Source organism: Castor canadensis, chromosome 12 (genome assembly GCF_047511655.1).
Source record: "Castor canadensis chromosome 12, mCasCan1.hap1v2, whole genome shotgun sequence".
NCBI lineage: Eukaryota > Metazoa > Chordata > Mammalia > Rodentia > Castoridae > Castor > Castor canadensis.
The window spans coordinates 110,551,855-110,576,152 of record NC_133397.1 but is presented as its reverse complement, the minus strand read 5'-3'; the positions used below and the strand labels follow the sequence as shown (position 1 = coordinate 110,576,152).

Below are 24,298 nucleotides of genomic sequence, written 5' to 3'. Positions count from 1 at the left end.
TGTAAGAGTATTTACTTCTAATAAGTATGTAGTCAACAATTCTGCTAGCATGGTATTTTCTTGTCTATATTCCATGGACAGATAGTGGAAGCTGAAACTCTAACTTTAAATGTGCAATTTTTGTGTGGTTTCTTTGTTGTCTCTCCTCAGGAACCAGGATTTAGTCTCACAAAGCCCAGATGTTTGGGGATGGTATGTACAAGTTCCAAGGAATGATGTTGGGTAAGGTTAATCCTACTAACTCCTGCAATGGGTCTGTTTTACCCATTGCAAACAAAACTGGATACAAAATGACTTTTACTTTAAAATATACAATGAGTCTGAAGGGTCATTCACCATACTGACAAATATTTGTTGGGGCTGGCTTCAATATGAAATCCTTCTCACCTCTGCCTCCTGAGTGACCAGTGTTATGGGCATGAGCCACTGGTGCCCAACTCATCAGAGCTTTTATCATGAAAGGATGTTGAATTTTGTCAGACTTTTTCTGCATCTGTAGATATGATCACGTGATTTTTGTCTTTGTTTCTGTTAACATGCTGTACTACATTTAATGATTTGTGTATGTTGAATCATCCTTGCATCCCTGGGATGAAACCAAATTGATGAGTTTGGTTAGTCATATGTATCCAGAAATTTATCCATTTCTTCTAGATTTTCCAATTTATTTAAATATAGGTTTCCAAAGTAATCTCTAATGATTCCTTGAATTTTGTTGGTGTTTATTGTGATCTCTCCTTTTTAAATTTCTAATTGTATTAATTTGGGTCTTTTCTCTCCTGATTTGCTAGGGTTTATCAATCTTATCTTTCAAAGAAACAATTTTTGTTTCATTGATTCTTTGTATGGCTTTTTTGGTCTCTATATTGTTGATATCAGCTCTTATTTTTATTATCTCTGTCTCCAGGAGTCATTGTTCATGAAAATTTGACAGATAAGAGGGACCCTCATGTCCCTGAAGAACTGGGCAGGGGTTAAGGACTGCTAAGCATCATTCAGTAATATTGAGTAGTGCTAAATGCTATTAGAATTATTAGTTCTGTGCTGAGTTCTGTCAAGTCTTTATTGTAAACACTCATTTCATGCTCTCTGTGAATGACTAAAACTGTCAAAAGTGGATCATTTGACACAGCCTTTCTTTTTGCTTGGCAGCCTTGAGCCAGTAATTATCAGTCAAGCATCCCCTGTTTGGCAGCCACCTAAACTGCTCTCATGGCAGCCTGGCTGCTTTGAACACTCCGTAGACACCTTGAAGAAGCTATACTGCACCCACAGTTGCCTGTTGCCAAAGCACAACTTGGACGCCAGAAGCCAGAAACACTTGCACAGGATTTTTTGCCATTATGGACATTGGTAAAGTATAGCAACCATCTTCACCCAGGCCAGAATGGCAGCACTTCCCCTGGTGGCCCAGTAGAAGGCCTACCATTGTTGCAAACATAATCCTTCATTCATAGGGAAGGAATGTGCCATGGTTGCTGCAATGCCCTTACCATAACCCCTCCTGGTTATATGAGTAGGCTGTTGAGCTCACTTTTCAAGTCAGCAAGGAGATATCCTCCAGTGCTGCCCCCTGGTGTTGTCAAATTAGGCCCAGTAAAAGGCCTTGGATGGCTTTTTTCTTCATCTAGTTTTGATTTTTATCTTAAGTAGAGCTGGCTGAGCTAGTAACCCCAATGGGAGACAGCAGAACAGCAACAGTAGCAGCAGTGGCAGCAAAAGAGTGGCAGAAGGGCTGGTGAAGTGGCTCCAGGAGGAGAGTCCCTGCCTACTCTTCCCTAAACCCATTTCCTTCCCTCCTGCTAGAAGTAACTGCTAGCCTGAACTTATTCTCATATTGATTTTTATATTTGAAAACAAATTTTACTTTATATGTGCTGAAAATATATATTATTTCTAGCATTTTGAGACTAAGTTGTGATATACCATATTTTCTCTGATTCCTGTTTTCTAATCCTTCCATTCTGGAGACTTACCATGTCAGTGCATATAGCCTGAGATCAGTTGTTTTAACCACTGAGTCTGTTCCATTTAATAAAAACAACTCAGTTTATTACAAATACTCCTGAGGATGGTCATTTAGGTTTTGAAAGAATTTTATTTTTTTGCTAATACAAAACAATGCTGTAATTAGTATTCTTGTATACATCTTATATATTACTTATAGTGGAGTTGCTTGATTGCAGACATTTAGATTTAATTAAATATTGCTCTGCAAAGTAGGTGTTTAGCTTTAGATTAAGCAATTTATGTTCCTATCAACAATGTATCTCCATTTAAACACTTGATCCTGTAGTCTTTTAATATTTTATTTTTCAGAAATAATGGGTAAGAAATATGGGTCAGAAATATTGTCACATTTTAATTTAATTTCACTTCATGTAATTAATTGTGCTCATTACTACTGAGACTGGGCATGTTTTTATCTGATGGCCATCTGGATATTCCTTTTCTGTACGTTCTCTGTTGATACCTTTGTGTGTTTTTCAGCTGGGTTGGTTGTCTTCTTAATGCTTATAGATATTCTTTCTAAAGTTTGGGTACCAATCCTATGTTGGCATGATGCATTATAAATATATTTTCCCAACCTGTTCCTTATTTTAAAATTTCTTTAGATTTTTTGTGGTGTGTACATTTGAAATATTACTGTGGTCAGATTTGTCCATCTTTTCCTTTCTTTAAAAAATGTTTTGGTGGTACTAGGGTTTGAATTCAGGAACTCTTGCTTGCTAGGCAGGTGTTCTACCAGTTGAGCTGCTCACCAGCCCCATCATTTTCTTTTATCATGTTTTTGACATCTCAAAAAATTCTTCCTTATCCTGGGACATAAAGCTATTCATCTATATCTCACCAATTTTTTTGTATTTTTTCCTTATTTATTTCACCTGTGATTGACATTTTTGGGTGGTGTGAAAAAAGGATCCAATTTCATTTTTTCCCTATAGTCAATTGTTCCATCACCATTTATTGACTGGCTCCATCTTTTCTCCCACAGATTTGAAATGTTTGTCTGTGCATATATAAAATTGCCATCTGTATATGGGTGTTTCTTGTCTCCGTATTATATTACCTTGGTTATCTATTATGCATTAATATCATATAGCTTAATTACTAACTTCATTTTTTTTTTTGCAGTACTAGGGTTTGAACTCAGAACTTCATGCTTGGTTGGTAGGCATTCTATTGCTTGAGCCATGCTTCTAGCCCTATTGAATGCCCCCAAAGGCCCATGTGTTGAAGGATTGATCCACAGCCCATGGTGTTATTGGGAGGTGATGGAATCTTCAGGAGGTGTGTGACCTAGTAGAAGGAAGTTAGTGATTGGGAGTGTGCCCTTGAAGGGAATGTTGGAGCCACAGCCCCCCACCTTTCTCTCTCTCATGCCATGTAGTATACAGCTTTGTTTATAATGTGCTCCCTGCCATGATTAGTGCCTTGCCAACAGCCCCAAAGCAATGGGCTAACTATGGACTGAAACCTCCAAACCTGAGCCAAAATAGCTGTCCTTTAAGTTGACTACCTCAGGTATTTTGTCACAGTGATGCAAAGTTGACTAACACAATGTCTTTGTGATGACCTTATACTGAAGGTATTGTCCTTATTCTTAATAGTGTCAGTGCTTTCCTTGGCCCTTTTTCTTCTACATGAGTTTTAGAACTAGCCTGTTTAGTTACACACACACACACATTCACTTATTTTTGTAATTTGATTGTAATTTATTGTTTATGGATTAATTTGGTTGAGAAATGCCATTCTTATAATGCCAAAATCTTCTATTCCATTAATGTTATATGTGTCACCATTTATTTAGATTTTTTAAACAGAAAAGGCCAGCAATGAAAATATAGAAAAATATCCATTTGGGGACTATCTGGCTAGCTCAGTGGAAACACCTTCAGTAGGTTGCAAGTATCTAAATAGGACTGCAGAGGGCTGTTGAATGAATGGCAGGTGAGGGTCTGGGGACTGTGACTATGATCTGCTGATTTAGGAAAGTTAGATGAGAAAGAGAAGACAATTGATGTCTTTAAATTTTTTATTTTTACTTTTTATAAGGTTAGGAGAGCTTTGGGGAGAAGTAGCTCCTCAAAGGAGACACATGTTGAATATGTTGTAGAGAAAGGTCAAGATAGTTGATTGGGAGGGGATGGCATCAATAGCTGGAGAGTGAGAGTCCTTGGCTAGTGTCAACATTTCATCTTGTGAATCTGGAGCACAGGACATGAGGGTGAAAGAGGACAGAGACACATTTATTCATAACATCAACAGGTATTTGCTCAGTGTCCACTATGCATCTGGCAGTCATTGCTTTGTGAGGGGTGCAGTCATGAAAAAGATAGGTAAAAATCCTTGCTTGCACAGAGCCAACAATAAACAAGAGGAGGAAAACAATAAACTAGATCATTATTTAAACTACATTAGATGGTGATCTGTGCTTAGGGGAAAAATAAAGCAAAGGAGGGAAACTGTGGTGTGTGTGGGGGTGTGTGTGTACCACAACTTAGGCAAGTGAGTATCGAAGGCTTGAAGCAGAGAGCTGAAGTAAGTGAGAGAGGAAGCCATGATGATTTTTTGGGGGAAGAGTCTTCCAGACAAAAGTAAGAGCAAAGAGATATAGAGGGCAGTTGGGGTTAGGGTGCTGAGAAGAAACCAGTGTTTTTGGAGTAGAATGAATGAGGGAGCTGATGGTACAAGATTACATGGAAGAAGTAGCAGGGTAGATGACATATGGTCTTACAGGAAATTGTGAGGACTTTGACTTTTACTTTGACATATCACTGGATGGTTTTTAACAGACATGGAACATGACCTAACTTAAGGTTTTTTTTTTAATCTTTTTTTTTTTTTGGTGGTACTGGGGTTTGAGCTCAGGGCCTCATGCTTGCTAGGCAGGCTCTCTACTGCTTGAGCCACTCTGTCAGCCCCTAACTTAAGTTTTGGCAATCTCACCCTGGCTGGTGTATTGAGAATAGTTTGGAGGGGCAAAGGCAAAAGCTGGGAGACTAATTAGGATAGTTTTACAATAACACAGACAAATTAGGGGGTGGCTTTTACCACCAGGATGAAGTAAGTAGTGGTTGGACTCTAGATGCATTTTGAAATGCTGACAGGACTTATTTCTGGATGAGAGGTGGGTATGTTGAAAGAGAGTAGTCAAAGGTAATGCCAAGATTTTTGGCCTGAGCATCTGGAAGCCTAAAGCTGCCACGTGCAGAGATGGTTAAGCCTGAGAGCAGGAGGTTTATGACAGAGTGAATGTCAGTCTAGGTGTTTCTGTTTTTGGTGGGACTAGGGTTTAAATTTAGGGCTTCTCACTTGCAAAGCAGGTGTTGCATCACTTGAGTCACACCTCTAGTCCATTTTGCTCTGGTTATTTTGGAGATGGGGGTCTCAGAAATATTTGCCTTGTCTGGCCTCAAACTGCAATTCTCCTGATCTCAGCCTCCCAGGCAGTTAGGATTACAGAGTGAGCCACTGGCACTTGGCTTTTTTAGTTTATTTTTATTTCAAATGCTAATCAGACATCTAAGCAGAGATGTCAAGTGAGCAGCTTGAGAAAGGAGTGTGGAGCTCAGAGGAATGAGGCTTGAGATATCAGAGTTATACTCTCATAGATGGTATTTAGAGCCATGGGATTGGAAAAGATGACCAGAGAGATAGTGCAGAACACTGAGTCCCGGTATCCTCAAATGTTAACAGGCAAGAGAGATGCTATAAGAATGAGAAGGTGCAGCCAGAGAGAAAGGAGGAAACCAGGAAGCCAGATAAAGAAAACATGTTAAAGAAGAGACAGCCCTCTCATCAGTGCTTCTGAGTGCTGGGATTATAGAAGTGTACCACCATGCCTGGCTCTAACAATGCTTCTGAGACTAAGATGAGGACAAAGAAAAGGCCACTGGATTTAGCTCTATAGAAGCCACTGGTGGAATATGGCTGGTGAGAGCCTGATGGGAGTAGGTTCAAGAGAAAATGGCAATGAGGGATTGAAGACAGATGATAGACAACCCTTGAATGAATATGGCTATGAAGACCAAGACAGAGAAAAGGTCATGGTGGGGAAAGTGGGACTGAGCATCTTGTTTGTAATGATGAAACCTCTTTTTTTTTTTTTTTTGGTGGGACTGGAGTTTGAACCCTGTGCTTTGTGCTTGAAATGTAGGTGCTCTAACACTTGAGCTGCACCTCCGGTGCATTTACTATGGTTATTTTAGAGATAGGGTTTCATGAACTACTTGCCTGGGTTGGCCCCAAACCATGATCCTTCTGATTTTAGCCTCCCAAGTAGCTGGGATTGCAGGTGTGAGCCACTGTGCTCAGCTAAGAGCAGATCCCTTTAGCACTCATGTTTAGGGACACTTGTGGATGACATGGCCTGAGAATAAGTATGTCAGGAATAGCTTTGGTAGCTTGAGGAGATGCATGAATATTAGCAATTGTTGCAGAAGGAAATGAGAAAGGGAGTTGACTGAGAAATTTTGAAAGTTGACTTGAAATTTTGAAAGAAAAATTAGTAGAGTAACATATTTCACTATCTTTCTCTAAATTGATAATTTCATTCAAGAAATTTCACTCATGAAATTCTCTGATGGCTAGCTGGGTGCTGGCAGCTGACACCTGTGATCCTAGCTATGTGGGAGGCTGAGATTCAGATAATGGTGGTTCATTTGGGCAAGTAATTCTCAAGGCCACATCTCAAAAGGATAGCTGGGCACATGACATGCACCTGTCATCCCAAGCTATATGGGAGGCTGAGATGGGCGGATTGCATTTCCAGGCCAACCCTGGGAAAAAAGTTCACAGAAACCCCATCTCAGTGGAAAAAAGCTGGGTGTGCTGGGACACTCCTGTCTACCCAGGGATGGTGAGCAGCTTAAAAAAGGAGATTTCAGTCCCAGCTGGCCTGGGCAAAAAGTGAGACTCTATCTCCAAAATAACCAGAGAGAAAAGGGTTGGAGGTATGACTCAAGTGGTAGAGCACCTGCCTGTAAATATCAAACCCTGATTTCAAACATCAGTACTGCTAAAAAAAAAATTCTCAGATGGGAATTTAGAAGATTCATATAATGGCTTGAACACAATCATCTCTTAATGGAACTTATATTTCCATGGCTATTTGGGCTTCTTTTGGCATTCTGGATATTGCATATTTTACATCCTATCCATAAAAATGGAAATTGTCTTTTAAAATCTATAACCAAAATTCTAATTGTCAGCATTATTCTATTGCTATAGAAGATACAGAAAAGTCTTAAGATGAGGTTATGTGAAATAAAGGAGAAATTTTGAACAATAAATACTAGAAGCCCAGCTCTGGTGGCTCACACCTATTATCTTAGCTATTTGGGAGGCCTAGATCATGGTCTAGGCTGGCCTGGGCAATAAGCAAGACCCTGTCTTCAAAATACCAGAGCAAATATGGGCTGGAAGTGTGGCTTAACCTGCTTAGCAGGCAAGAAGCCCTGAGTTCCAACTCCAGTACTTCCAAAATCTTAGAAGATTGGAATGTAGTAATATAGACTTATATTTCTGTAGTTCTCTATAATTTATAGGGCCACCATGCATATAATCTTTATACTGTAATAGCCCTGTGTTGTAGGGGCTATCCCCACACCAAGTGAAGTTCAGATATGTTAGGTGGATTCTGTGTCACAGAAGTAACAATGGACAAAGCTCTAATATAACTCAAGTTTTTTAGGAATATAAGATGTCACTTGATGTTTTTTGAAATTTGTGAATCATACATTCTACTTGAGCATATTCATCTTTCAAAATATTCATGGACATTGATGGGTCAATGACAGTGAACTGTGATGAATGAAGAAAGTACTTTTTTAAAAAAAACCTGAAAGAAATGTTGAGGCTATTGCCTGTTACTAGCACTACTTTCCTGTGAGTGGTCTCTTTTTACTATTTGCATTTTATGCCATGAGTCATGAGTATAAAAGCATAATGCAGCATGTACAGCTATAGTGTCAGTAACAAATTAAAAATACAAACATGTAGTGAATCACAAACTGTTAGAAAAGTATGGGACCAGGAAATTTGTAAGATCTTGCTGACTAAGCAAGTGATGCTATACAGAATGTTGTGTTTTCACAAATTTGAATGAGGCAAAAGAACTGGCATGTAATCTCTACTTCAACCATTGTTTCAATTTGCAGAAGGCACCATTTGACAATAACTACACTCTTAACAGTTGATTACTGCTACACATCTCCATCATTCTCTATTATTCACTTGTTTGAAAATAGGGACTAGAGGTTGCTGACTACTGTGTCATACAATAATTACCCAATAAGCATTTGGAGGATGAAGGAATAAACTATAAGTGGAATTTTCTTGAAAGGGTGGAAAAGTTCATGTTCATATATATATCATAGTCTGCATAGATTGTGTCCCCAATACACTTAGCAATATACGCCTCATAATTTCTTAAAATTCAGAAAAGCTCCTTAAAGTGTCATAACTTTTTCTTGCATGTTATAATCCACACCATTCTTCTAAATCCCAGGAGATCTCTCTCTCTCTCTCTGTCTCTCTGTCTCTCTCTCTCCCCTCACCTCTTTCTATCTTGACAATACATTAAGGTAGAGATTATTATTCCTATGTTATGGATGAGGAAACAAAGACAGAGGTTAAATAGTAATTGGTCTTCTTATAGATAAGGAACTTAATGTACATGTAAGATTGTGAACTCTAGAATTGTATTTCTAGAATGTACTTCATAGTGCCACTATGTATTAGTCTTGTGACCTTGGTGACATCATTTAATTCTTCTAATCCTAAATTTTACAGCTATAAAGTAGCGATAATGATTAAAAAAAATTACTTACTGCATCAGGTTGATGTGATGCAGTTCTCTGCTTCACCCACTCTAGAAAATGTTGACATCACTTTGAAGGAACACATAGTTATAATTCAGCTTTGAATTACTACATCAAAATACCTAAGTCAGCTAACCTATAAAGAGAAAGGTTTATTTAGCTCACATTTTGAGAAGGTGAAAGTCCAAGATTGGGCAGCTCTATTGATTTGGCCTCTAATAAGGGTGTCACATGTAGGCACATCAGGGCAGGAATGTGTGTTAAGAGCAAATAGTCATATCTTGAGCCAGACCACAGATTAAAAAAAAAGTAGAAGAGTTCCCAGAATTCCTTTTGAGAGCATTCCCACAATGACCTGAGGACCACCCACAAGGCCTCATCCCTTAAAAAAGTCTATAGCACCTCCCAATCCTACTACTACCACAGGAACCTAGCCTTTAACTTATATCAAAGTACTTCAAAATACTAGACTGGTAGTGTAGTATTTAGAGGCAAGTGATTACCCTAAGCCAGCAGCTCTCAAAATGTAGTCAGGGGACTCTTATGCCACCAAGACAATTTTAGCACCTTCCAGGTCAAAACTTTTATAATAATACATCACATCACTTGCCTTTCTAGTCTCATTCTCTCATAAGACTACACTGCAGCTTTTTCAAGGCCTGCAGGACATTTGACATTGCAACAGATTGAAGCAGAACAGGCATATTCCATTTGCCTACCATTAAGCCAGACATTAAAAAGATTTGCAAAAATTAAAAACCAGTACCATTTCTCTCATTAATTTTTTTTGTCATTTTAAAAAATAGAATTTTTTCTCATGAGAAATATGTAAACCTGTGATAAATTTGTTTCTTTGTCTTGCAGTGCTGGGGGACACTCTACCACTGAGCTACACTTCCAGCCTGAGTTTATTTATTTTTAAATAAATAGTGCTGAGTATCATAGCAGATTGACAGCACTCAAACTCCCAGCACTGTGGAGGCTGAGGCAGGAAGACTGCAAATTTAAGGCCAGGTGGGGATACATAGAGATTTCAAGATCAACATGAAAGGTACATAGTGAGACCTTGTATCAAAATACAAAACAAAACAAAAAACTCACAAGTAATTAAAATTTGAAAAAACATGCATTCAAATAAAAAAAGACGTTAAATTGTCCCTTACTTGCAAATGATATGATCATTTTTAGAGAAAACACTCAAGATGCCACAAAAAAACTGTTAGAACTAAAAGGAATATAGTAAAGTTGCAGGATCCAAAATCAATGCACAAAAATCAGTAGCATTTCTACATACCAACAAGGAACTATTGATGAGGAAACCCAGAGAAAGATGAAAGCTGGGAAAAGGATCAAAGAGGAGTAAAGCCCTTCCCCTTAGCCAGAGCCCCTGCATCCAGCTTCTTGCTAGAAACTGTGGAAGGCCTTCCTCCACAGCTGTGCTGACATGATAGATTGTAACCTTGAACAGCTAACTGCCACTTCTGCCTCTGCACTCCCTGCTTGCTTGCTTCAGCTTTTCTCAGTATAAAAAACCTCAACCACCCTGAGCTCGGGCATGTACCATTTGGGACATATCCAGGTGCTTGCCAGCTAGCATAATAAACTTTCCTTTCCTCCAACCACCTGGGTTTGAGTCTTATTCTCGCTGGTCATACTATCTGTAAAGTTTTCTGCAACACTTATTCTAAAAGAATCAATTTCTGATCCCCCTTTGAGCTGTGGTGTACATATATGTCCCATAGAAAACAACCCTGGGCCACCCATGTGTGTCTATCACTTAGGGAAGACCCCAAAGGACCTTTCCCTGGGCTTAAAACCTTCTGAGAAGAGAATCCATCCTTTAGTCTGTAGTTAGAAAGACCAACATGTTCTGTTGGTAAGTGTTGGATGAGTCGCCAGAAACCCAGTCACCATCTCCCCAAAGCCCTGGTGGTCTTTGTCGCTGGAAAGGGCCTATTTTGAGAAGGCTGGGAACATGGTTATCTGGCTGCGTTTTTCTGCCTTTGGAAGGTCACAGAGGAGAATCCCACCCTTCCTCCATGGAAAGGGAGGCAAGTCGGGCCCAACGTCTCTCCAGGAACTGGTGCCACATTCTCTTGATCACTTACTTTTATGAGCTCATGCCAAACGAGCAGCTCCAGTTTCTCAGCCCCTCGCTGAGCTCGATGATGTCCACCACGCCGTCGCCATTGTGATCCAGGCTTTCAGTCAGGATCTGGTAGAGGAAGGAGTCCTCTTCAGTCTGGCAGGCCGAGTCAGGCAGCGCGAAGTCCTGCAGCCAGCGCAGCATGGCCTAACCAATTCAGAGGCACTTCTCTGCCTCTGCAGGAAAACCAAGCCAGAGAGCGCTGCCACCTGCCGCTGCCTCCACTACGAGCACACTGCGCAGTACAGAGGGTCCATGACTAGGGCGCGCCTGCCAACAAACAGCCTAGCAGAGATATGCTGCGCAGGTCCGCTGTCTCAGCGGAACCTTTGGGCGCTGCCACGTGGAAGCCCGGGCGGAAGTGCCCCGCAGGAGAACTTCCTCCCCCAAAAGCGGAAGTCGAGGCGCTGGAGGTGTGACAACCCAGAATGGTGCAGACGAACCGTCAATACAGGGAGGTTTGGGGAGGGTGGGCGCATAAGGGGCATCGAAAGACCTCTCTGGTTCTCTGGCACAAACTCAGTGCTTGAGCGAAGTGACCCTTGCCAGCCCCGAGGCCTGGAGAAGTGTGTGACTACCCCAAAGTCAGCGTCCAGGGGTGCCCCGCCCCAGGGAAGACCAGCACCTAGGGATCCAGACCGGGCTGAACAACTTTCCCCATCCCAGGTCTGAAGAGAGCAGGGAGGAACCTCTGTCCTTGTTCCTGTTCCCTGCAGGTGTCTCCAAAACTCATTTCCTTGTCCTCACCTCCTACTTCATTTTGCTTTGTTTTTAAACATTTTAATTAAAACATTATAGTGGTACAGAGGAGTTTATTGTGACATTCCATGTATGTGTACAATCTACCCTATTTGTACCATCCCCTCCATCATCTCCCACTTTCTTACCAAGCTGCAGATTCATTTCAGCCATCACCTATTGGCCCTCCTGAATTTCCATATCACAAAATCCAAAGGGCACTTTAAAAACCTTGATTTATTTAACCTTGGGCTTGTGTACATACTGCTGATCACACACTCCATCCTGAAACACCTCTTCCTTTGTCTTCTAGGATTTCAAATGCTTCCCACTCCTTCATCCCACTTAGCCCTTTCTCTGCCTCCATTATGGATCTGATTTTCTACAGGTAAGACCTTGGAGAATTTAGTAGCTGCATTGATGGTTAATGTAGAAAGCTCGTTCTGTAATTTGTTGCTCTGAAGCTTTGCGTCTTCTGGTCTTGTCCTAGAACAACAGGCCCAGGTCTGTGTTTTTAAATGAGATATGTTTTATTGCAAAAATATTAAATCTTACACTATAAGCACTTATTTCTGAAAATAGCACTGTTGTATATATTTTATGATGTTACTTATTTCATGTATATCTTTTTATACCAAATCTTTTACTAAATGCTGTTGATTTCCAAATAACTTTGAAACTGCTCTCATAAATCTAAGGTGTTGCAGGTTTGAAAACAAATGAAATGCAACTCAAGTTCTGTAATAAAAATATGACCAGGGATGGTGATGTCACTCAAATGGTAAAGTGCCTGCCTAGCAAGGTAAAGGCCCTGAGTTCAAACCCCAGTACCATGAAAAACAAAAAATGACCAAATGTCATAAAATGCATATTATTTCATTAAATAAGTTTAGAAATTAACAATAAAACAGAAAGCTATTAAGAAAACTTTTAAAAATGTAATTACTAGTCATAATTATAAAAAACCGTTTTAAAAAGATAATTGACTATCAAAAGCAAATACATATTGTGCAGTCATAGCACATAGGAGTAAAATATATGACAATAATAAAAAGAATGGGAAGGGGAACATGGAAGCATGTGGTTAAAAGATCTTTGCAGTATATGTAAGGTAGTGTACATTTTAAAAATACATCATAGCTAGGTGTGATGGTAATTACCTTGTAATCCCAGCACTCTGGAAGATGAAGAGTAGGATTGAGAGTTGAAAGCCAGCCTGTGCTACATTGTAAGATCCTGTCTCTGAAAAGGAAAAAGCACAAAGTAACAAGTATGCAAAACTTCACTCACAAGACCAATCAAGTGACATTTGTTGAACACTACAGGCAGAAATAGCAGAATATTTAGTATTTTTTTCAGTTGCGTATGTAAAAATCACTAAACATATACTGACACAAAATAAATCAGTAAATTTTAAATGATTGAGCTTATGCACATATTTTTCTCTGAGCATAATGAAATTAAATTAAAAATCAGTCACAAAAAGATACTGAGACATACCCAAATATGGGGAAACTAAATAAGTTTTGCATGTGTGGTACTGAGGATTGAGCCCAGGGCCTCCTGCTTGCTATACATGCACTCTATTTAGGACATGAACCCTAAATAACATAATTTTAAATGACACATAATTCAAAGATAAAATAACTGGAAAATATTTTTACCTTAATGATAATGAAAGCATACCAAAACATATAGGATGCAGAATTAATGCTATTGGTTTATTTATTTTTAACCATCAATCTAGACATTTTATTAAGTTCTATGAAAAATATTACGACAGTTGAAAATACACAAAATTTGTAAAACATACTCATCCCCAATAATCTTCTGTGGTTGCTCCACCCACGACATTGCAAAAGCTTTGCTTCCACAGTTTATCACATATGCATCTTAATTAACTGGAAATACACACCTTGTTCAAAGATCTTGAGTTGTATTATTGTATTCTTAGAATAAATTTTCCCCTTAAGCTTGAAAACAGTTGATACTGCTAATTCATGCTGGGTCTGATAACAGTATGTTATTTTACTGATGTGGTTAGATGTATGGATCCAACATGCTGGCAAGTGGAATTTTAAAACACACAGAATAAAACAGTTCCAATTCAGAGCTAAATAGTGTCTGTTAACCTAAATGTGTTATTATAACTGGTCTTAGGGGGTTTTACTGTTTCAGTGATGCTGAACAGCTCAGTATTAAATAACTTGGCCTTTCCCCTGGGCTGCTAATTCATAGACAATCAAGTCACTGTTCAGCAATTTGTAACCAGTTGCTCCCAAGAAACAGATTGAGTCCTACAATGATTTGCATTTCCAAAACTACCAAAAGATTCTGGCTTCCATAAGTACCTGCAAGAGGCACTCAGCCCTCATATAGGAAGGGAGAAAATTAAAGGCTTAAAATAATTTTGGCTATTGTCTGTGATGCTTTACATCTAAAAAGGTGTCTAGTGAAATTTGTCCTATTCATTTGTTTTAAAGTTTCAGAAGGTTGCAAACTTTCAAGCAAAATTGGAATATCCCTTTTATTTTCTCTCTCAAAATGTTAAGCTCTACTTTTCCAGTTTGGAGTTTCTCTGCAGGACTTGGCTTCAGTTTTAATAAGAAGGCTGTGTTGCTGTTTTGCTGTGTTGCCTTTGTTTACAACTTCACTTGTTGTATTTCTCAAGTGGCATATTTTGTGTGCATGTCCACATGACATGTTGATTTGTGAAATTAAGCTAAACCCTACTATGTTTCTGTCATCTGAATAGGACTGGAGGCTGGAGGCATGGCTTAAGCTGAAGAAAGCCTACCTTGCAATCACAAAGCCCTGAGATCATACCCCAGTTCCACCCCCCCAAAAAAGATAAATACATGTATTGATAGATAGATAGGATGAGTCACTGTCATTTTTGTTTGATGAAATGAGAGACATTGTGACCACTGGCTTTAATTTAAATATTTCTATGGCATTTGCCTCCATGCTCAAATCCACACTGGTAGGGCTTAAACCACTCATGTAGGCATTAACAAATGGCATGTAGTTTCCAGATTGATGCATGCCAACACATGCATGATCCACTTAATGTGCATTTTTCTTAACTTTAGAAGGAGAATCAATTTTTACACCCAGTGTTCTTAATTACTTAAGAGTTGCATTAATGTCTGAAGACATGGCACAAGTAGTAGAATACTTGCTTAACAAGTTCAAGGACCTGAGTTGAAATCCCAGTACTACCAAAAAAAAAAAAAAAAGAGTTGGATTAGAACACAATCTTTGGCTGGTGGAGTGGCTCAGTTGGTAGAACACCTTCCTAGCAAGCATGAGGCCCTGAGTTCAAAACCCAGTACTAAAAAAGAGAAAAGGACACAATCTTTGTCCAGCAGTCCTGAATTGGTGGTGGATGGGATTCTTTGTAGGTTAAATACCTTAGAGTCTGGTTCATTTATGACTGATAACTACTCCTTTGGTAGATGGCTGCCCAATTTCTTTGAAGGAGTTCCTTAGTAGGTGGTTCACTTGACTCAATAAATCCCAGAAAATTTTCCAGTTATGTGATGGTTGATGAAACAAGGATTCCATTTCTACTAAAATTTTGGTTCCCATGCTATTTCAGTGTTGCCATTGGTACCCCCTGTTGTAAGTTCATATGCACACTCTGCCAGCAGGGCATTCAGAAAGAACACAAACATATAAGTTTCATTTCTAACCTTTGAAGAAGAGCTGTTGGATTCAGAAAGTAGCTGATTAAATTCTTCCAGACCAATGTTATTTTTCTCAAAATTGGGACTATCAACTGCTTTTAATTTGCAAAATTTTTTTGGTGATACTGGGCTTCATGCTTACAAGGCAGGTGTTCTGCCATGTGAGCCATGCCCTCCACCCTTAACCAAATATATGTATTAGTTATATACATATAAATGTATGTATTGGTTATATGTGTGTGTGTGTGTGTGTGTATATACTTATATATATTTGGGGGAGAGGCACTGGGGTTTGAACTCAGAGTTTCACACTTGCTTTAACCACTTGGGGTACTTCTCCAGCCCACAGTCAGCTGCTTTTAATGTAGACACACTTCCTGGAGGACTTTTAATTTCATTATTAATGTCATATGAAAAATTAATGATCTCACTGGAAATCTTGGTGTCACCTTGCTTCATCTGAGATCAGGGTCTTAATCATCAAATGCTAGGTTCCAAAACAAGCTAGAACCTGTGCTCACAGCAATGCTTACATTTTTTCTCATGTACAAGCCAGAGGAATACTGTAGTTACATGAAATCCAGCTCCATTTGTCTTGTAGCTTACACCTTGTCTTCAATAATGGTTGTCTTAGGGTAACCAGGCTTCAGAGACTGTTCTTCTCATAAAAACCGAATCTGCACCTGAAGTAGTTTCAGCTCTCTGTCTTGCTCTGTGATTAACTGATATACATCTGGAATAATCCCATCATTTCATTTTCTAACCCAGTCTTGGATATGTGCATGGGCACTGCACAAGACTATGGTTTACATGAGTCCACATGTGAAGGTCCTGCCATATGTGACAGTTCAACATCGCTGATGGAAGAACAACTTCCCATGCCTCCCCAAGGTCTCAAGGCTGTAGGATTACTTGGAGAATAGAACCCATAGTTAATACCTAGACATCCGTTTGGGTGAAATAATGAATGCTTTTGAAGGACTTCAGACTGGAGGTCTTCCATGTACCCTTCTATATTTATTGGACTACATTGAATATGATCATGACAATGACAACAGGAGCAAAGTAAACTACCAATATTTAGGAGATATCAGTATAAGTTACATTACAAACCAATAATGTATACCAATAAATTAAGTTAAAATTACCAGTGAATTATCACACCATAAAGGAAATGTTCCTTAAAAGACATTAACATTAAAGCTCAAAGAAAAGTATTAGTAAATCTGCATATCCATCTGCATAAAATCTAAATCTAACAGTCATAATAGTGAAAAACTAAATATGTTCCCAACTAAGATTTGGAACAAGGTGAGAATGTCTGTTCTCACCACTTGTGTCCAATATTATACTTCATGTCTAGTCAGGGAAATATATGTAGGCAAGAAGCAAACAACTTACTCTCAAATGACATGGTGATTGATGTACATAGAAATCCTAAGGAATCTACAGGCAAGCTACTTGAATTAATGAGTATATTTGGCAAGGTTGCCAGATACAAAATTAATATAAAAATCAGTTATATTTCTGTATACTAACAACAATTGGAAAACAAAATTTAATACCATTTACAATTACATAAAGCATGAAATATTTAGTGATAAAATATAACTAGCTATGTGCAGGACCTAACACTAAAAAGCAAAAAAATGTTGAAAGAAAATTTTCAAAACATAATAAAGATATATCATCTATACAGATTGGAAGCCTCAATATGGTTAAAATATCATTTCTGTCTAATTTGATCTAGAAAGGAAATGAATAACAATCTAAATTCCAAAAGCTTTTTTATAAAAAGTGATAAGCTGATTCTAGAATTTGTGAATAAATACAAAGAATGGAAAATAGTTAAAACAATTTTGAAAAGGTTTCAGAGTCCAAAAATAAACCTACAAATGATCAGTGGTTTTCAACAATCATATTAATGCAATTAAATGATTAAAGGACATTCTTTTCAGCTAGTGTTACTTGACAAATAACATACCCATAAAGGGAAAAAAAATTTTGTGTCTTTTCAAGACACTGTGAGGACAATGGAAAGGTAAGACAGAAACCAGAAAAAAAATGTTTCAATGTGTATATCTTACAAACTCTTGTAAAAAAATACAATAAAATATTACAAGGAAAAATTTTAACGAGGGAAAAAAGAAAATAATTCCCAAAAAGATGATATATGAATGGATAACAAGTATTTGCAAACACTCAAAATGTTTAGTGATTATGAAAATGTTAAGTTAAAATTATCAATGAGGTATCACAACATACCCACTAAAATGGATCAAATTAAAAATAGTAGTATGAATTCTTGCTGAAAATACAGGCCACATAAAACCCTAAATTAATTCTGGTGGGAATATAAAATAGAAAAGTCATGTAAAAAAAGTTTGTCACTTTCCCATAAGTTAAACATAAATTTAGTGTATACTACTGTTTGAATGTACCCCTCCAAAATTCAGATGTAATATTTACAAAGTGGAGCTTTTAAGAGGTGATTAGGCCATGAGGGCCCTGTCCTCATTTATGGGATTAAGCCTCTTGTTTGAAGAGGTTTCATGCAGCTTTTGGCTGTCCCTTGCCCTTCTATCTCTTGCCATGTGATGACACAGCAAAGAATCGCTCACCAGATACTAGATGCCAGTGTCTGGATCTTGGATTTCCTGGTATCCAGAACTGTAAGAAATAAATTTGTTGTTTACAAATTACCTAATCTTGAATGATACACTTTTGAATGATCAGTGTGTCATCAAAGAAATAGAGGAATGGAAGATCAAAAATTTCCTAGAATCAAATGAGAACAAAAAGACAAAATACAGAACCTTTGGAACACAGAAAAGGCAGTGCTAAGAAGAAAGCTTATATTTATGAGTGCCTACATTAAAAAATCAGAGAGAGATCTAAAATGACCTAAAAGTGGACCCCAAACTCTTTTTTTAAAAAAACATAAAACTTTATTGACAGATATAAAAAATCACCTTTCTACTACTCACTAGTACATTCTTTCTTTTTTTAATTCAAGTTTGATATATTTGATACATTGTAAGAAACTTTGTAAATGTTACAATGTACTCCCACCCAGCACAACAATAAACCATAAAATGAGGCAGAAAAAAGGCAGAGCAACAAGCTCAAATTGGTCTAACACTGAAATATTCCAAATCATACAAAATATAATACCATGAATGAAGAAATCATAATAAATAATAGAAGCTTTCATTGTGCTCTGGAAATAATCTGTGTCTTTAGATTGAAGAGTTTTGGAGCCCAGCAAAATGGATGAAGACAACTTTAAACTTAGACTAGTCCTTGTGAAACTTAAGAATTCTATGTAAAGAAATGTTTCTAAAAACCTCTAGAGGGAAGTGAAGATGTCAAGTCCCTAGTCATCTCTGAGCACATCTTTGCTTTCTGGTTCAATATAGTACTCCAAAATTCTGATTTCAGAATTTTCCTGTCTCAGACCTAGAGTCAGCTATTTTTCTAAGGACCTTACATTCCATTTAATGGTGAATGGTGTTTATAAATAAAGACCTGGGTGCTTATTGTATCTGAAGTATTCTGACTTCTAGATCTTTTTTATTTGATTTTTTTCATTTATTCATATATGCATACATTATTTGGGCCATTTCTCCACCCTGCTCCCTGCTCCCTACCCCCATCCCCTCTCTCTCCCTCCACCCCCCTTGCTTCCAGGCAGAACCTGCTCTGCCCTCTCCTCCAATTTTGGTGAAGAGAAGACATAAACAATAATAAGAAAGCCATAGTATCTTTGCTAGTTTGAGATAAAGCTATACAGAGAAATTCCTAGCATTGCTTCCATGCACATGTGTATTACAACCCAAATTGATTCATCTCTACCAGACCTCTTCACTACTTCCCAGTCACCTTCCCATAGTGACCTCTGTCATTTTAAGATTACTATATTAGCTCCTCTGCAGTGGGCATGTCAAACACTTTCAAGTTTTGGGTTTCCTACCTTTCCCTATTCCTCTTGTTTGTGACCTCCCCTTAGCATGTGACCCATGTCTAATAATATTATTGCATTTCTTTTAGATCTAAAGTCCGCATATGAGGGAGAATATATGATTTTTGGCTTTCAGAGCCTGGCTAACTTCACTTAAGATGATGTTCTCCAGTTCCATCCATTTACTTGCGAATGATAAGATTTCATTCTTCTTCATGGCTGAGTAAAATTCCATTGTGTATAAATACCACATTCTCTTAATCCATTCATCAGTAGTAGGGCATCTTGGATGTTTCCATAAATTAGCTATTGTGAATAGTGCTGCAATAAACATGGGTATGCAGGTGCCTCTGGAGTAACCTGAGTCGCATTCCTTTGGGTATATCCCTAGGAGTGGGATTGCTGGATCATATGGCTGATCTAATCTTAGTTTTTTTTTTTTTTAAAGAATCCTCCATATTGTTTTCCAGAGTGGTTGTACTAGTTTGCATTCCTACCAGCAGTGCATGAGGGTTCCTTTTCCCCCACATCCTCTCCAACATTTGTTGTTGGTGGTGTTTTTGATGATAGCTATTCTAACAGGGGTGAGGTGGAATCTTAGTGTGGTTTTGATTTGCATTTCCTTTATGGCCAGAGATGGTGAGCATTTTTTCATGTGTTTTTGGGCCATTTGAAATTCTTCTTTTGAAAAAGTTCTGTTTAGTTCAGTTGCCCATTTCTTTATTGGTTCATTGATTTGGAGGGAGTTTAGTTTTTTGGGCTCCCTGTATATTCTGATTATCAGACCTTTGTCTGATGCATAGCTAGTAAATAGTTTCTCCCACTCTGTGCATGGTCTCTTCAGTTTAGAGACCATTTCTTTTGTTGTGCAGAAGCTTTTTAATTTCATAGTTCCATTTGTCTATCTGTTCTCTTAGTTGCTGAGCTGCTGGGGTTCTATTGAGGAAGTCCTTGTCTATACCTACTGCTTCGAGAGTATTCCCTGCTCTTTTCTGTAGTAGATTCAGAGTTTCAAGTCTGTTATTAAGGTCTTTGACCCATTTTGAGTTGATACTAGTACAGGGTGATAAACATGGATCTAGTTTCAGTTTTCTGCAAGCAGATAACCACTTTTCCCAGCACCATTTGTTGAAGAGGCTGTCTATTTTCTATTGTATGTTTTTGGCACCTTGTCAAAAATAAGGTGGGCATAGCTGTGTGGATTCATATCCAGTTCTCTGTTCTGTTCCACTGGTCTTCATTATCTGTTTTTGTGCCAGTACCATGCTGTTTTTATTGCTATTGCTTTGTAATATAGTTTGAAGTCGGGCAATGCTGAGCATTGCCTTGGCTATTCATGGCCTCTTGTGCTTCCAAATGAGTTTTAGGGTAGATTTTTCAATCTCTGTTATTGGGATTTTGATGGGAATTGAATTGAACATATAGATTGCTTTTGGTAGTATAGCCATTTTTACTATGTTGATTCTACCAATCCATGAACACAGATCTTTCCACCTTCTGTAGTCTTCCTCAATCTCTGTCTTTAGAGTTTTATACTTTTCCTTCTAGAGGTCATTCACATACTTTGTTAAGTTTACTCCTAGGTATTTGATTTTTTTGAGGCTATTATAAATAGAATTTTTTCCATTTATTCTTTCTCAATTTGTTAATTGTTGGTGTATAAGAAAGCTGATATTTGTAGGTTGATTTTGTATCCTGCCACCTTGCTGAAACTGTTTATGGTGTCTAGGAGTTTTGGGGTAGAGTTTTTTGGGTCTTTGAGGTATAGGATCATGTCATCTGCAAATTGGGATAGTTTGACAGTTTCTTTACCTACTTGAATTCCTTTTATTTCTGTTTCTTGCCTTATTGCTCTGGCTAGGAATTCAAGGGCTATGCTGAATAGGAGTGGGTATAGTGGCCTCTCTTGCCTCATTCCTGATTTTAGGGGAAATGGTTTCAGTTTCTCTCCATTAAGTATGATGTTAGAACTCAAGCTCTTAACAAAACAAGGACAAACCAAACTCAAAAGTAATAGATAGTAATATATAAATAATAAAGATCAAGGCAGAAATTAACACAACAAAAATATAGAACAATTTCCTTGATGAACATAAATACAAAAATTCTCAATACTTACAAACTGAATTCAACAATACATTAAAAAGACCATGCACCAACCTGAAAGATCAAGTTGGTTTCATTCTAAGGATGCAAGGTTGGTTCATCATACATAAATCAATAAATGTAATATAGCATGTTAACAGAATAAAGGAAGTCACATGATCATCTCAATGCATGCAGGAAGACCTTTGACCAAATCCAACATCTATTCATGATAAAATTCCTGAAGAAACTAGGTATAGAAGGAACATACATTAACACATAAAGGATGTCTATGATAAACCTATATCCAATACCATAGTAAACAACGAAAAACTGAAACCAATTCCTCTTACATCAGCAACAAGACAAGGTGTCAATGCTCCCCACTTTTATTCAACATAGTGTGTGAATTCTTAGAGCAATAAGCAAGGGAAAGAAATAAAAGGCACACAAATAGAAAAGGAAGAAATCAAATTATCCCTATTTGAAAATGATATCCTATACTTAAAAGACCCTAATGCATCCACCAAAAGCTCAAGTCTAATAAACGCCTTCAGTAAAGTAGCAGGATATAAAATCGACATGCAAAAATAGGCAGTTTTTTCTATACATCAGTAACAAACAGACTGAAAATCAGAAACACAATTGCATTCCCAATAGCTTCAAAAGAAAATATCTAGGAATTAAACCTAACTAAGGAAGTGAAAGACCTCTACAATGAAAATCATAAAATGTTGAAGAAAGAAATTGAAGAAGGCAATAGAAGATGAAAGACATCCCATGTTCATGGATCAACAGAATCACTGTTGTGAAAATGGCTATACCTATGAAAGCAATCTATACCTATGGAAGATTCATTGTAATCCCCATCAAAATTCCAATGACATTCTTCATAGAAATAGGAACTCTATCCTAAAATTCATTTGGAAGCACAAAAGACCCAGAATAACCAAAGTAATCCTAAGCAAAAAAGAGCAATGGTGGAGGTATCATAATACCTATCTTCAAATTATACACAGCCACAGTAACAAAAGCACAATGGTACTGACACAACACTCATACACCAGTGGAATAGAATAGAGTATCCAGAAATACATTCACACAGCTACAAACATCTGATTTTTGACAAAGGAGCCAAAAGACAGCCTCTTTCTATATATAAATATATAAAAAAGACAGACTCTTCAGCAAATGCAGTTGGGAAAACTGAATATCCATATGTACACAACAAAAACTAGATCTCTATTTCCCAACCTATACAAAATTCAATTCAACATGATCAAATACCTTAATGTAAGACCTAAAACTTTGAAATTGCTAGAAGAATAAAATAGGAAAAATACTTGTAGATATAGGCATAGGCAACAACTTTTTTTTTGGAAAGTAGTAGTAGAATTTTATTGAAAGAGAGAACAAGGAAGTGGGGAGAGTGGGCTCTGAGCAAGGTAGCTTAAGAGCAATACCTGTACCTTAAGAGCCAGCAATGACTTTCTGAATAGGACTTCAATAATGCAAGAAATAAGAGTAAGAATTAACAAATGAGATTGTATCAAATTAGAAAGCTCCTACACATCAAAGAAAACAATTATCAGTGTGATGACAGCCTACAGAATGGGGGGAAATCTTTGCCAGGTATTTGTCTGACAAGGGATTAATATTCAGAATATATGAAGAGCTCAGAAAATAAAACACCAAAAGAATAAGTAACTCAATTAATATACTGGCAGATGAATTAAACACTTCTCAAAACAAGTACAAATGGCTAATAGACACATGAAGAAATGTTCAGTATTCTTAGCCATAAAGGAAATACAAATCAAAGCAACACTGTAGTCACAATGGCTGTCATCAAGAAAATTAACAATAACAAATCTTGATGAGGATGCGATGAAAAAGGGACATTTTACCCTGTTTCTACTATGGAAATCAGCATGGAGGTTCTTCAAGGAAGTAGAAATCAAAATAGCATATAATCCTGCTATACCATTCCTGGGTATATATATATCCAAAGGAATGTTAAGTTACAGGCAGTAGTCAGCATTCAAGCTGTGGAATTAGTTAGGTGCCCAGCAACCAATGACTAAATAATCGTGGTACATATACACAATGGCATATTACTCAGCTATAATGAAGAATGAAATTATGTCATTTGCAGGAAAATGGGTTGAACAGGATCATAATATTAAGCAAAAGAAACCAGACTCAAAAAGGTAAGTATGCATGCTTTCTCCCACAGGCAGAATTTAGGCCTTAAAAAAATAGACATGAGGGCTCAAGTGATAGAGCACCTGTCTAGCAAGCATGAGGCCCTGAATTCAAACCCCAGTGCTACAAAAAATTAAAAAAAATTTTTAAAGTAAAAAAGAGAGACATGAGTGTAGATGGGGGACTGTTTTGGAAAGGACCAGCAAAAGAGGAGAGGGCAAAAGAAGAGGTGAATATGATCAAAGTACTTTATATGCACATATGAGAATACAATGGTGAAACCCATTAAAAATAAATGAAGATATGGCTTAATTGATGGAGCACCTTCCTAGCAAGTGCGATTCCTGAGTTCAAACCTCAGCACTTCCAAAAAAGGAAGGGGGAAAATAAGAAAGAGTATTAAATGGGGGTGATCAAGTACATTGTATGTGTGTATGGACATACCACAATGATACCCCTTTGGACATTAATATATGCTAATAAAATAACAAAATTACTAAATTTCTAAGTCCCAGCATTTTGTTGTAGCAGTACAAGACAGGCTAAGATCCTTCTCTTTTAATCTACAGAAATGAAAATTTTCCAAAAAAAGACTTATCCACCAGTGTTTGTAGCAGTTTTATTTATAACAGCCCCAAACTGGAAACAA

The 24,298-nt window shown here is 37.6% G+C and overlaps 1 protein-coding gene, 1 long non-coding RNA gene and 1 pseudogene across 21 annotated transcripts in view; 1 reads left to right on the top strand and 2 right to left on the bottom strand.

Annotated features, from left to right (window-relative positions):
• LOC109702711 (uncharacterized) overlaps nt 1-11,333 on the bottom strand; it is a 67,597-nt gene extending 56,264 nt beyond the window's left edge. For 3 of the 5 annotated variants that reach the window (XR_012439930.1, XR_012439929.1, XR_012439928.1), the window contains exon 1: nt 10,934-11,333. This is a non-coding gene — a long non-coding RNA (uncharacterized lncRNA). Of the gene's footprint in view, nt 1-8,834; nt 8,895-10,933 lie in introns of all 5 variants that reach the window. The other 2 variants (XR_012439931.1, XR_012439932.1) reach the window with 2 other exon arrangements.
• Nucleotides 11,334-11,373: 40 nt separating this feature from the next.
• Nucleotides 11,374-24,298, top strand: part of LOC109702713 (leucine-rich repeats and immunoglobulin-like domains protein 2) — a 176,055-nt gene continuing 163,130 nt past the window's right edge. For 9 of the 16 annotated variants that reach the window (XR_012439927.1, XR_012439924.1, XR_012439922.1 and 6 more), the window contains exons 1-2: nt 11,436-11,637; nt 12,023-12,097. Coding sequence is in view for 1 of the 16 variants with exons in the window: in XM_074050727.1 (XP_073906828.1) it covers nt 11,400-11,426; nt 12,024-12,097 (101 nt within the window). In the remaining 15 variants the exon portion in view is untranslated. The other 7 variants (XR_012439919.1, XR_012439918.1, XR_012439917.1 and 4 more) reach the window with 4 other exon arrangements.
• On the bottom strand, nt 14,957-16,955 carry LOC109702714 (SCL-interrupting locus protein pseudogene; annotated as a pseudogene).